Source organism: Oncorhynchus mykiss, chromosome 3, assembly GCF_057628025.1.
Source record: "Oncorhynchus mykiss isolate SJ-2025 chromosome 3, ASM5762802v1, whole genome shotgun sequence".
Lineage (NCBI taxonomy): Eukaryota > Metazoa > Chordata > Actinopteri > Salmoniformes > Salmonidae > Oncorhynchus > Oncorhynchus mykiss.
This window is the reverse complement of record NC_143024.1, coordinates 61427658-61441612: the sequence shown is the minus strand read 5'-3', so window position 1 is coordinate 61441612 and position 13955 is coordinate 61427658. Positions and strand designations below refer to the sequence as shown.

Below are 13955 nucleotides of genomic sequence, written 5' to 3'. Positions count from 1 at the left end.
TGTCCTATGTGTTGGTCACTCACCACGCCGTAGGAATAGGTGTCACAGGTCTCAGACACGGGCAGGCTCTGGATGACCTCCGGGGCCATCCAGGGGAACGTGCCTACCAGGGACATGTGTGTGGTGTGGGAGTGGAACCGGGACGCCCCAAAATCACAGATCTACACAGGGAAACAGGTACTGGTGAAGGTCCGGGTTTTAGCAAGAGTTGGGAGAAAAAGGTTTTTGGGTAAAACCAGTATGCAAACGTATGATCCCATGTAAACAAATGTACCTTAAGAACTCTGTCTGCCGTCACAACCACTGCAATAGAAAACATGTCTGTCAAGTCAGGAAAAATATGTATATTCAGGTTTCTTCTAATTCAGCTTATGTAATATTTGCCTCTGGCTATATCCGTTAGACCAGAGGTGTCTTTTGTATAGACTCAGACACATAACAGAAGGCTAGATGATGAAGATGAATCTGAAATCTTACCATTCCTGGACTTCAGGTCTCTGTGGATAACCTTGACCGGGGCCTCTGAGTGTAAATAGTGCATGCCTGATGGGGAAATAAAGCACATTTCCTCTGACCAATCAACGGGCAACCAGGCTGATATAAACAAGTCTGTGTTCATCTGTGCTCTCCTAAATGCCTCATCCAGACTTTCCTCACAATGTCCATTACTTATGTAAACTAAGGACACATATTAATCACATGTAGGCCTTCGTGTTTTGACTTCACTTGTTCTCAATGAGACCGTATTGTTCTCAATGAGTTGGAATAGACCCCGAGCGTACATATCTGAAATATATTCTACTGCTGAGTTGGTAACGAGCTAAAACAAATGTGGAATCTCATTCAGTGTTTAAGTTTAGTCAAATGGCTTTGCAAAAAATTTGACAAGAACACGTACCCTTGCATGTTTTAAAGGAGCTAAGACAATGAATCATGACTGTACCTTTGGCAATCTCCATGGCCCAAGTCATGACCTGTTCCTGGTCCATCTCCTCACTCTCTGCACTGGACAGGTAGTCATACAGGGACCCTCCACTGGCATAATCTGTGGTGATAACACATACCATTATAAGACTCCCAAAATAGCATTTACATTGCTCTGCACTATCAATTTTGTCTTTATACTATAGTTAAAGGTCCAATGCGGCCGTTTTCATCTTAATATCAAATCATATCTGGGTAACAATTAAGTACCTTACTGTGATTCTTTTTGACCATTTTAATTGAAAACAAACAAAAATAGCTTCTCAGCAAAGAGCAATTACTCAAGCAAGAATTCTGCTAGGACTGTCTTGGGGTGGTCTGAGTGGGGAGGGGAAAACTGAAAACTAGCTGAAATTTCAGGTGGTCTTTTTTTCAGCTCTTAAATGCTGACCAAACCGACGGCATTGCGTCTGCATAACCAGGCGCTAAAATATAACTTGGTTCTAGTTTAGATGCTTGATGTGCTGCAAGTCCCGCCCCTCCCATCTACTCATTGGGTGATTAAAAGAGGAACAAGGTCCCCGCTTCAGCCCAGTTTGTGACGGTAATTCACCTTAAAGTTGGTTGCCAACCACCATATAAACTGAACAAAAATATAAAGAGATATGCATCTGTTGGTCACAGATACCTTAAAAATAAGGTAGGGGCGTGGACCAGAAAACCATCTGGTGTGATCTGATCTGCCTCATGCAGCGTGACAAATTTCCTATGCATAGAGTTAATCAGGCTGTTGATTGTGACCTGTAGTATGTTATCCCACTCCTCTTCAAAGGCTGTGCGAAGTTGCTGGATATTGGCAGGAACTGGAACACGCTGCCGTACATGTCAATCTAGAGCATCCCTCCCATGTCTGGGAGTATGCAGGCCATGGAAGAACTGGGACATTTTCAGCATCCAGGAATTGTGTACAGATCTTTGCGACATTGGGGCTGTGCATTATCATGCTGAAACATGAGGTGATGGCGGCGGATGAATGGCACGACAAAGGGCCTCAGGATTTTGTCACGGTATCTCTGTGCTTTCAAATTGCCATCAATAAAATACAATTGTGTTCTTTGTGTGGATCTTATGCCTGCCCATAACATAACCCCACTGCCACCATGGGGCACTCTGTTCACAATGTTGACATCAGCAAACCGCTCGCCCATCGACACCATACACGCTGTTTGCCATCTGCCCGGTACAGTTGAAACCGGGATTCAGCTGTGAATAGCACACTTCACCAGGGTACCAGTGGCCATCAAAAGGTGAGCATTTGCCTTCTGAAATCTGTTACGACGCCGAACTGCAGTCAGGTCAAGACCCTGGTGAGGATGACGAGCATGCAGATGAGCTTCTCTAAAACGGTTTCTGACAGTTTGTGCAGAAATCCTTCAGTTGTTCTATCCCACAGTTTCATCAGCTGTCTAGGTGGCTCATCTCAGATCATCCAGCAGGTGAAGAAACCGGATGTGGGGGCCCTGGGCTGGTGTGATTACACGTGGTCTGCGGTTGTGAGGCCGATTGGATGTAGTGCCATATTCTCTAAAACAATGTTGGAGGCAGCTTATGGTAGAGAAATAAACAATAAATTCTCTGGCAACAGCTCTGGTGGATATTCCTGCAGTCAGCATGCCAATTGCACGCTCCCTCAAAACTTGAGGCATCTGTGGCATTGTGTTGTGTGACAAAACTGCACATTTTAGAGTGGCCTTTTTATTGTCCCCGGCACAAGGTGCACCTGTGTAATGATCATGCTGTTAAATCAGCTTCTTGATATGCCACACCTGCCAGGTGGATGGATTGTCTGGCAAAGGAGAAATGCTTACTAACAGGGATATAAAAAACAAATTTGTGTACAGAATTTGAGCAATATAAGCTTTTTGTGCATATGGAACATTTCTGGGATCTTTTATTTCAGCTCATGAAACATGGTACCAACACTTTACATGTTGCATTTATATTTTTGCTCAGTATACATTTCTTTGATTGTTTATACTGTACGTTATATACAGTGCCTTCAGAAAGTATTCACACCCATTTACTTTTTCCAAATGTTGCTGTGTTACAGCCTGAATTTAAAATGGATTAAATTGAGATGTATTGTTACTGGCCTACACACAATATCCCATAATGTCAAAGTGGAATTCCGTTTTTTGAAAATGTATTAAAAAAAACTGTCTTGAGTTAATAAGTATTCAACCCCTTTGTTTTATGGCAAGCCTAAATAAGTTCAGAAGTAAAAATGTGCTTAACAAGGCACATAATCTGTTGTATGGAGAGGAAGGAAACCACTCAGAGATATTACCATTAGGCCAATGGTGACTTTAAAACAGTTACAGAGTTTAATGGCTGTGATAGGAGAAAACTGAGGATGGATCAACAGCATTGTAGTTACACCACAATACTAACCTAATTGACAGAGTGAAAATAAGAAAGCCTGTACAGAATAAAAAGTAACAAGGCACTAAAGTAATACTGCAAAAAATGTGGCAAAGAAATTCACTTTTTGTTCTGAATACAAAGTCTTATGTTTGGGGCAAATCCAATACACACACATTACTGAGTACCATTCTCCATATTTTCAAGCATAGTGGTGGGTGCATCATGTTATGGGTATGCTTGTAAGGACTGGAGAGTTTTTCAGATTAAAAAAATAAACGGAATGGCGCTAAGCACAGACAAAATCGCTAAGCACAGAGGAAAACCTGGTTCAGTCTGCTTTCTACCCGACACTGGTAGATGAATTCACCTTTCAGCAGGACAATAATCTAAAACACAAGTCCAAATCTACATGGGAGTTGCTTACCAAGAAGACAGTGAATGTTTCTGAGTGGCTGAGTAACAGTTTCAACTTAAATCTACTTGAAAATCTATGGCAAGACCTGAAAATGGTTATCTACACTCTTAGAAAAAAGGGTTCTTCAGCTGTCATCATTTTAAGTTCAAGGTAGAAACCTTTCTGGTTCCAGGCAGAACTTTTTGGGGTTCCATGTAGAACCCTCTGGGGCAAAGGTTCTGCATGGAACCCAATAGCCAAATAACCTTTTTAGGTTCTAGATAGCACCTTTCTTTCTAAGTGTAGCAATGATCAACAACCAATTTGACAGAGTTTGAAGAATTTTGAAAAGATTAATGGGCAAGTGTTGCACAATCCAGGTGTGGAAAGCTCTTAGAGAAAGAGACTCACAGCTGTAATCGCTGCCAAAGGTGCATCTACTGACTCAGGGGTGTGAATACTTATGTAAATTAGATATTTCTGTACCGCATTTTCAATAGATTTCCCCAAAAAAATCAAAACATTTGTTATGGGGTATTGTGTAAAAATCACAAAATGTGGAATAAGTCAAGGGGTATGAATACTTTCTGAAGGCACTGTACATAGTCTTAGCAAGAGTTTTGGCAGCAAGTTGAACCTATTATAATATTTAGCTACCTACGTTAGTTTAGCTAGCTAGCTACCGGTCTCAGCCTCCTAGTTTCCTAAATGACAGTGGTCGAATAATCTAGTGTAGGCAATAAAAAAATGTCCGTAAAACCAGCTATAGCTTAGTTTACAAGAAAGACTGATGTTTATTTTCTACAGGAAAATGTATTTTTATGCCCACGTAGTGTACAGCAGCAGCGAAAAAACGGAAACAGTCATTTCCAGAGAGTCCCCTGCAATTTGACCACCCCTTGTGCGAGGGAAAGGCCTATACAGGGCAGGCACTTGCTAGCTAGCTAATGATAGGATGTAGCCAGCTTGCTTTCAATAATGTTCAACTTGAACTGGCTAGGTAACGTTAGCTAGCCAACTAATTTCAACTCAGACAAAAATATAATAACTAACCGGGATTTGCAAGTTAGGTAGCCAGCTAGCATTCGGGGGCTTCGTTTGCTAACCCAAAACAACATGCCTGTTCTTATAAAAGTTTGTGTATTTTCGAGGGCAAAAATAAATGAAGGATGGTACTTATCTACTAAATATATAGCTATGGCAGCATAGCAAAACGTATCAGCAAGCATTCAGGAACGTACACAGCTGGTTGCATAGTAACAGCATCAGCGTCACCAGCCTGAATCTATTCGGTAGTTGCCGTGCCTGTTTTAGCATAAAAAGTACTTTTTTAAATATTTTTTTCTCGCTATATGTTTATTGTGTGATTATGTGTCCCTTGTGAATTAGCAGAGAATCAGGAACTCTGACTGGCTATGTTCAACCGTATAGTTACTGTTGGCTTCCATGACTGTGAGCGACAGTCTTTCTCTCTCTCTCTCCCTCTGTGAAACAGGAGCTGTGTCGGATATAGGAGCCGAAGCCAGGCTCCTTCATGACTAGTATCTGTGATGAGAGAGGCCTGGAGCAAACAGGTCAGGGAACACCATATACCCTACAGGAAGGTATAATATTTGCACATTGTTATATTAGCAGAACACTCCTAATATACTTAGGGAACAATGGTTTCTTAAGTATTATGTGAAGTATTATTTTTTTCTACATGGAACTGTTACACTTGAAAGGTATAAAAACACTTTTTTTCAAAATAGGGCTACTTAATGTTAGATCCCTCACTTCGAAGGCAGTTAGTCAATTAACTAATCACTGATCATAACCTTGATGTGATTGGCCTGACTGAAACATGGCTTAAGCCTGATGAATTTACTGTGTTAAATGAGACCTCTCCTCCTGGTTACACTAGTGACCATATCCGCATATCTGCGCATCCCACAAAGGCAGAGTTATTGCTAACATTTACGATAGCAAATGTCAATTTACCACAAAAATGACTGCGTTTTTTAGATATCACAACCTCTGTAAATAATGACAGGAATGGAGGTCTTTATTTCAGTGAGATTGCTAATACGAACACGGCCATGTTTAGTTTTGCCCAACCTAGATTGAGGCACAGACATGGTCTCAATGGGGATGGCTGAGCTGACTACATTGACTATGCTAGTGAAGAAAGTCCACTAAGCTGGCTGAAAGCAGTTTGCAACCAGCGATTGAATTGTGAGTGCTGTAGAGCAGAGCTTCTAGTCAGGAAATCTATGCAGCGTACTCAATCACTTTTTATAGCTACTGTTTACAGGCCTCCTGGGCTGTATACAGAGTTCCTCACTGAGTGCCCTAAATTCCTATCGGACTTGTAGTCATGGCAGATAACAGGGAGGCCTGTACATTCACATTTTGGGTGACTTTAATATTTCACATGGAAAAGTCCACAGACCCTCTCCAAAAGGCTTTTGGAGCCATCAACGACTCAGTGGGTTTTGTCCAACATGTTTCCGGACCTACTCATTGCCACCGTCATCCCCTGGATCTATTTTCTTCCCAGTGGAATAAATATTTTGGATCTAAAAGGTTTTTCCTCATAATCCTGGACTCACAGACCACCATCTTATTACATTTGCAATAGCAACAAATACTCTGCTCAGAGTACAAAAATCAGTTAACCACCTAATCTGAGGATCTAAATGTAATATGGTGTAATACCTTAGATGCAGTCGCACCCTTGAAAACAAAACAAAAATTGTCACAAGAAACTAACTTCCTCCCTGCTATACAGAAAATATTTGAGCCCTGAAGCAAGCTTCCAGAAAATTGGAACGGAAATTGCGCTCTACCAAATTGAAAGTATTCATAATAGCTTGGAAAGACAGTACCGTGCAATATCGAAGAGACCTCATTGCTGCTGGATCATCCTATTTTTCCAACCTAATTGAGGAGAATAAGAACAATCCAAAAATGTATTTTTGATACTGTCGCAAAGCTAACGAAAAAGCAGCATTCTCCAAGAGAGGATGCCTTTCACTTCAGCTGTGATGAATTCATAAACTTCTTCGACAAAAAGATTATGATCATTAGAAAGCAAATTACAGACTCCTCGTTGAATCTGCATATTTCTCCAAAGCTCAGTTGTCCTGAGTCTGCACAAATCAGCTCAGGATCAATGGTGGATCAATGGAGACGCTCAAGTTTTTTTATCCTACATTGTATTTGTCACATTCGCTGAATACAACAAGTGTAGACTTTACAGTGAAATACTTACTGACAAGACCTTAACCAACAATGCAGTTAAGACAAAATAAGTGTTAAGTCAAAAATAGATAAGTTAAAAAAAATTAAAATAACAGCAACAAATAACTAAAGAGCTGCAGGAAAATAACAATAGCGAGGCTATATACAGGGGGTACTGGTACAGAGTCAATGTGGGGGCACCGGTTAGTCGAGGTAATACGTACATGCAGGTAGAGTTAAAGTGACTATGCATAGATAATAAACAGAGTAGCAGCACCGTAAAAGAGGGGGTGTGGGGCAATGAAAATAGTCTGGGGATCCATTTTATTAGCTGTTCAGAAGTCTTATGGCTTGCGGGTAGAAGCTGTTAAGATGTCTTTTGGACCTAGACTTGCCATGCAGTAGTGGAGAGGACAGTCTATGACTAAGGTGGCTGGAGTCTGACAATTTTTAGGGCCTTCCTCTGACACCGCCTGGTATAGAGATCCTGGATGGCACGAAGCTTGGCCCCAGTGACGTACTGGGCCGTACGCACTACCCTCTGTTCTGCCTTGCGGTCGAGCAAGGCATTGCCATACCTAAAAGTGAGTAATAAAGCCTCTCTTGAAAAAGCCAAACCTTGACCCAGAACATGTTAAAACCTATCGGTCTATGGTGAATCTCCCATTCCTCTCAAATTTTTTGAAAAAGCTGTTGCGCAGTAACTCACTACCTTCCCGAAGACAAATAATGTATATGAATAATGTATATGAAACGCTTTGGTCTGGTTTTAGACCCCATCATAGCACTGAGACTGCACTCGTGAAGGTGGTAAATTACTTTTTAATGGCGTCAGACCAGGGCTCTGCATCTGTCCTCATACTCCTAGACCTTAGTGTTGCTTTTGACACCATTGATCACCACATTCTTTTGGAGAGATTGGAAACCTTAATTGGTCTACGGGGACAAGTTCTTGGCTGGTTTAGATCTTATCTGTCGGACAAATCAATTGTAAGTTTCGGTGTTCTTCAAGGTTCCATTTTAGGGTCACTATTATTTTCACTATATATTTTACCTCTCGGTGATGTCATCAGAAACGCAATGTTAACGTTCACTGCTATGCAGACACACTGCTATGCAGACACACAGCTATGCAGACACACAGCTGTGCAGACACACAGCTGTGCATTTCAATTAAACATGGTGAAGCCCCAAAATTGCCTACCCTGGAAGTCTGTGTTTTAGACATAAGGAAGTGGATGGTGGCAAATGTTTACTTTTGCAAATCTGAACATTTGCAGAAAAACTGATCCATGCTTTTGTCACTTCTAGGTTAGACTACTGCAATGCTCTACTCTCCGGCTACCCGGATAAAGCACTAAATAAGCTTCAGTTAGTGCTAAACACGGCTGCTAGAATCTTTACTAGAACCAAAACATCTGATCATATTACACCAGTGCTAGCCTCTCTACACTGGCTTCCTGTTAAGGCTAGGGCTGAATTCAAGATTTCACTGCTAACCTACAAAGCATTACATAGGCTTGCTCTTACCTATTTCTCCAATTCTGTCCTGCTGTACATACATACACGTATGCTACGGTCACAAGACACAGGCCTCCTTATTGTCCCCAGAATTTTGAAGCAAACAGCTGGAGGCTTTCTCATATAGAGCTCAATTTTAATGGAATGGTCTGCCTATCCATGTGAGAGATGCAGACTTGGTCTCAACCTTTAAGTCTTTAGGTCCTATGATTGAGTGTAGTCTGGCCCAGGGTTGCGAAGGTGAACGGTAAGGGACTGGAACGACGAACTGCCCTTGCTGTCTCAGCCTGGAAGGTTCCCCTCTCTCTATTGGGATTCTCTGCCTCTGATCCTATTACGGGGGCTGAGTCGCCAAGGAACTAGAAGCTATCAAACTGCGCCACTACAGCCACGTCGATGAGAATGGGGGCGTGCTCTGTCCTCCTTTTCCTGTAGTCCACAATCATCTCCTTTGTCTTGATTATGTTGAGGGAGAGGTTGTTGTCCTTGCACCACACGCTCAGGTCTCTGACCTCCTCCCTATCGGCTGTCTCATCGTTGTTGGTGATCAGACCTACCACTGTTGTGTCATCGGCAAACTTAATGATGGTGTTGGAGTCGTACCTGGCTGTGCAGTCATGAGTGAACAGGGAGTACAGGAGGGGACTGAGCACGCACCCCTGAGGAGTCCCCGTGTTGAGGATCAGAATGGCAGATGTGTTGTTACCTACCCTTATCTCCTGGGGGCGGCCCCTCAGGAAGGCCCCTCAGGAAGTCCAGGATCCAGTTGCAGAGAGAGGTGTTTAGTCCCAGGGTCCATAGCTTATTAATGAGCTTTGACGGCACGATGGTGTTAAACGCTGAACTGTAGTCAATGAATAGCATTCTCACATAGGTGTTCCTTTTCTACAGGTGTGAAAGGGCAGTGTGGAGTGAAATAGGGATTGCATCATTTGTGGATCCGTTATGCAAATTGGAGTGGGTCTAGGGTTTCTGGGATAATGGTGTTGATGTGAGCCATGACCAGCCTTTCAAAGCTTTTCATGACTACAGACGTGAGTGCTACGGGTCAGTAGTCATTTAAGCAGGTTACCTTAGTGTTCTTGGGCACAGGGACTTTAGTGGTCTACTTGAAACATGTTGGTATTACAGACTCAGACAGGGAGAGGTTGAAAATGTCAGTGAAGACACTTGCCGTTTGGTCAGCGCATGCTCGGAGTACACGTCCTGGTAATCTGTCTGTTCCTGCGGCCTTGTGAATGTTGACCTGTTTAAAAGTCTTATTCACATCGGCTGCGGAGAGCTTGATCACACAGTCGTCCGGAACAGCTGATGCTCTCATGCATGTTTCAGTGTTGCTTGCCTCGAATCGAGCATAGAAGTTATTTAGCTTGTCTGGCAGGCTCGTGTCACTGGGCAGCTCTCGGCTGTGCTTCGCTTTGTAGCCTGTTATAGTTTGCAAGCCCTGACACATACGATGAGTGTCGGAGCCGGTGTAGTACAATTCGATCTTATTCCTGTATTGACGCTTTGCCTGTTTGATTGTAAGTCGGAGTGCATAGCGGGATTTCTTATAAGCTTCCGAGTCCCGCTCCTTGAAAGTGGCAGCTCAACCATTTAGCTCAGTGCGAATGTTGCCTGTAATCCATGGCTTCTGGTTGGGCTATGTACGTACAGTCACTTTGGGGACAATGTCGTCGATGCACTTATTGATGAAGCCAGTGACCGATGTGGTGTGCTCCTCATTGCCATCGGAAGAATCTCGGAACATATTCCAGTCTGTGCTAGCAAAACAGTCCTATAGTTTAATATCTGCCTCATCTGACCACTTTTTAATTGACCAAGTCACATGTGCTTCCTGCTTAATTTTTTTCTTGTAATCTGGAATCAGGAGGATAGAATTATGGTCAGATTTGCCAAATGGAGGGCGAAGGAGAGCTTTGTACACGTCTCTGTGTGTGGAGTAAAGGTGGTCTAGAGTTTTTCCCCTCTGGTTGCACATTTAACATGCTGATAGAAATGAGGTAAAACTGATTTAAGTCTCCCTGCATTAAAGTCCCCGGCCACTAGGAGCGCCACCTCTGGATGAGCGATTTCCTGTAGGGCTTATGGCGGTATACAGCTCATTGAGTGCAGTTTTAGTGCCAGCATCGGTCTGTGGTGGTATGTAGACAGCTACGAAAAATACAGATGAAAACTCTCTAGGTAGATAGTAGAGGTAGTAATCGGAATGGCCGATTAATTAGTGCCGATTTCAAGTTTTCATAACAATTGGAAATCGTTATTTTGGGCACCGATTTTGCCGATTTAATTTATTTTCTTTTTTACACTTTTATTTAACTAGGCAAGTCAGTTAAGAACACATTCTTATTTTCAATGACGGCCTAGGAATGGTGGGTCAACTGCCTTGTTCAGGGGCAGAACGACAGATTTTCACCTTGTCAGCTCTGGGATTCAATCTTGCAACCTTACGGTTAACTAGTCCAATGCTCTAACCACCTGCCTCTCATTGCACTCCACAAGGAGCCTGCCTGTTACACGAATGCAGTAGAAGCCAAGTTAAGTTGCTAGGTAGCATTAAACTTATCTTATAAAAAACAATCAATCATAATCACTAGTTAACTACACATGGTTGATGATATTACTAGTTTATCTAGCGTGTCCTGCGTTGCATATAATCGATGCAACGCTGGGGGATGATTTAACAAAAGCCCATTTGCGAAAAAAGCACAATCGTTGCACGACTGTACCTAACCATAAACACCAATGCCTTTCTTAAAATCAATACACAGAAGTACATTTTTAAAACTGCATATTTAGCTAAAAGAAATCCAGGTTAGCAAGCAATATTAATCAAGTGAAATTGTGTCACTTCTCTTGCGTTCATTGCACGCAGAGTATATGCAACAGTTTGGGCATCCTGGCTCATTGCGAACTAATTTGTCAGAATTGTACGTAATTATGACATAACATTGAAGGTTGCACAATGTAACAAGAATAATTAGAGTTAGGGATGTCACCCATTAGATAAAATACCGAACGGTTCCGTATTTCACTGAAATAATAATGTTTTCGAAATTATAGTTTCCGGATTCGACCATATTAATGACCAAAGGCTTGTATTTCTGTGTGTTATTATGTTATAATTAAGTCTATGATTTGATATTGGATAGAGCAGTCTGACTGAGCGATGGTAGGCAGCAGCAGCAGGCTCGTAAGCATTCATTCAAACAGCACTTTCGTGTGTTTTGCCAGCAGCTCTTCGCAATGCTTCAATCACAGCTCTGTTTATGACTTCAAGCCTATCAGCCTAATGGCTGGTGTAACCGATGTGAAATAGCTAGCTAGTTAGCGGGGTGCGCGCTAATAGCGTTTCAAACATCACTTGCTCTGAGACTTGGAATAGTTGTTCCCCTTGCTCTGCAATAGCCCCTGCCTTTGTGGAGCGATGGGTAACACTGCTTCGAATGTGGCTGTTGTCGATGTGTTCCTGGTTCGAGCCCAGGTAGGGGCGAGGAGAGGGACGGAAGCTACACTGGCAATACTAAAGTGCCTATAAGAACATCCAATAGGGAAAGGTATATGAAATACAAATGTTATAGAGAGAAATAGTCCTATAAATACTATATTAACTACAACCTAAAACCTCTTACCTTGGAATATTGAAGTCTCATGTTAAAAGGAACCACCAGCTTTCATATGTACTCATGTTCTGAGCAAGGAACTCAAACGTTAGCTTTTTTACATGGCACATATAAAAACTTCTCCAACACTTTGTTTTTGCATTATTTAAACCAAATTGAACATGTTTCATTATTTATTTAAGGCTAAATAGATTTTTATTGATGTATTATATTAAGTTAAAATAAGTGTTCATTCAGTATTGTTGTAATTGTCATTATTACAAATAAATTGTAAAATAAAAATAAAAAAATTGGCCAATTAATCAGTATCGTTTTTTTTGGTCCTCCAATAAATCGGTATCGCAGTTGAAAATCCTTGACCTCTAGGTAGATACTGTGGTCTACAGCTTATCATGAGATACTCTACCTCAGGCGAGCAAATCCTCGAGACTTCCTTAGATATCATGCACCAGCTGTTGTTTACAAATATGCATAGGCCCCCGCCCCGTGTCTTACCAGAGGCTGCCGTTCTATCTTGCCGATAGAGTGTATAACTCGTCAGCTGTATGTTATTAATGTCGTCGTTCAGCCATGACTCTGTAAAACATAAGATATTACAGTTTGTAATGTCCCGTTGGTAGGATATATGTGCTTTCAGTTCATCCCATTTATCTTCCAGTGATTGAATGTTAGCTAACAGTACGGATGGCAGAGGCAGATTAGCCACTCGGCGCCTGATCCTCACAAGGCACCCCGATCTCTTTCCGCAAACTCCCTGTTTCTTTCTCCAGCAAATGATGGGGATGAGGGCCTGTTCGGGCTTTTGGAGTATATCCTTCCCATCTGACTCATTAAAGAAAAATTATTAGTCCAATTCGAGGTGAGTAATCACTGTTCTGATGTCCAGAAGCTCTTTTCGGTCATAAGAGATGGTAGCAGCAACATTATGTACAAAATAAGTTAAACATTTTGTTGTGTTACAGCCTGAATTCAAAATTGATTTAATAAAAATAAAACATCTTGCCCATCTACACACAATACCCCATAATGACAAAGTGAAAACATGTTTTTAGAAATTGTTGCAATTGTTTTGAAAATGAAATACAGAAATATCTAATTTACATAACTATTCACACCCCTGAGTCAATACATGTTAGAATCCCCTTTCTTTCTTGGTAAGTCTCTAAGAGCTTTGCACACCTGGATTGTACAATATTTGCACTTTATTCTTTAAAAAATTATTCAAGCTCTATAAAGTTGCTTCCTAGACATTTTCAAGTCTTGCCATAGATTTTCAAACCGATATAAGTCAAACTGTAACTAGGCCACTCAGGAACATTCAATGTTGTCTTGGTAAGCAACTACAGTGTATATTTGGCCTTCTGTTTTAGGTTATTGTCCTGCTCAAAGGTGAATTAGTCTCCCGGTGTCTGTTGGAAAGCAGACTGAACCAGGTTTTCCTATAGGATTTTGCCTGTGCTTAGCTCTAATCCGTTTCTTTTTATCCCAAAAAACTCCCTAGTCCTTGCTAAAGACAAGCATACACATAACATGATGCAGCCACCACCATGCTTGAAAATATGAAGAGTGGTGTGTTGTGTTGTGTTGGATTTTCCCCAAACATAACACTGTCTTCAGGACATAAAAGTTCATTTCTTTGCCAAATCTGTTTTCAGTTTTACTTCAGGGCCTTATTGCAAACAGGATGCATGTTTTGGAAAAGTTTTATTCTGCACAAGTATAGAAGTTCCGGCACCTACAGAGATGGCCGCCTCGCTTCACGTTCCTAGGAAACTATGCAGTATTTCGTTTTTTTACGTGTTACTTCTTAAGTTGGTACCCCAGGTAATCTTAGCTTTTATTACATA

General features: G+C 41.7%; 1 protein-coding gene across 6 annotated transcripts in view; it reads right to left on the bottom strand.

Annotated features, from left to right (window-relative positions):
* The window catches only part of zak (sterile alpha motif and leucine zipper containing kinase AZK), a 53959-nt gene that overhangs the window by 22574 nt on the left and 17430 nt on the right, over positions 1-13955 (bottom strand). For 3 of the 6 annotated variants that reach the window (XM_090229777.1, XM_090229778.1, XM_090229780.1), the window contains exons 4-8: positions 12604-12684; positions 944-1045; positions 478-543; positions 275-303; positions 24-161 (exon numbers count right to left, since the gene is read on the bottom strand). In XM_090229777.1, the coding sequence (XP_090085903.1) occupies positions 24-161; positions 275-303; positions 478-543; positions 944-1045; positions 12604-12684 (416 nt within the window). The remainder of the gene's footprint in view (positions 1-23; positions 162-274; positions 304-477; positions 544-943; positions 1046-12603; positions 12685-13955) is intronic. The other 3 variants (XM_036974435.2, XM_036974436.2, XM_036974438.2) reach the window with 1 other exon arrangement.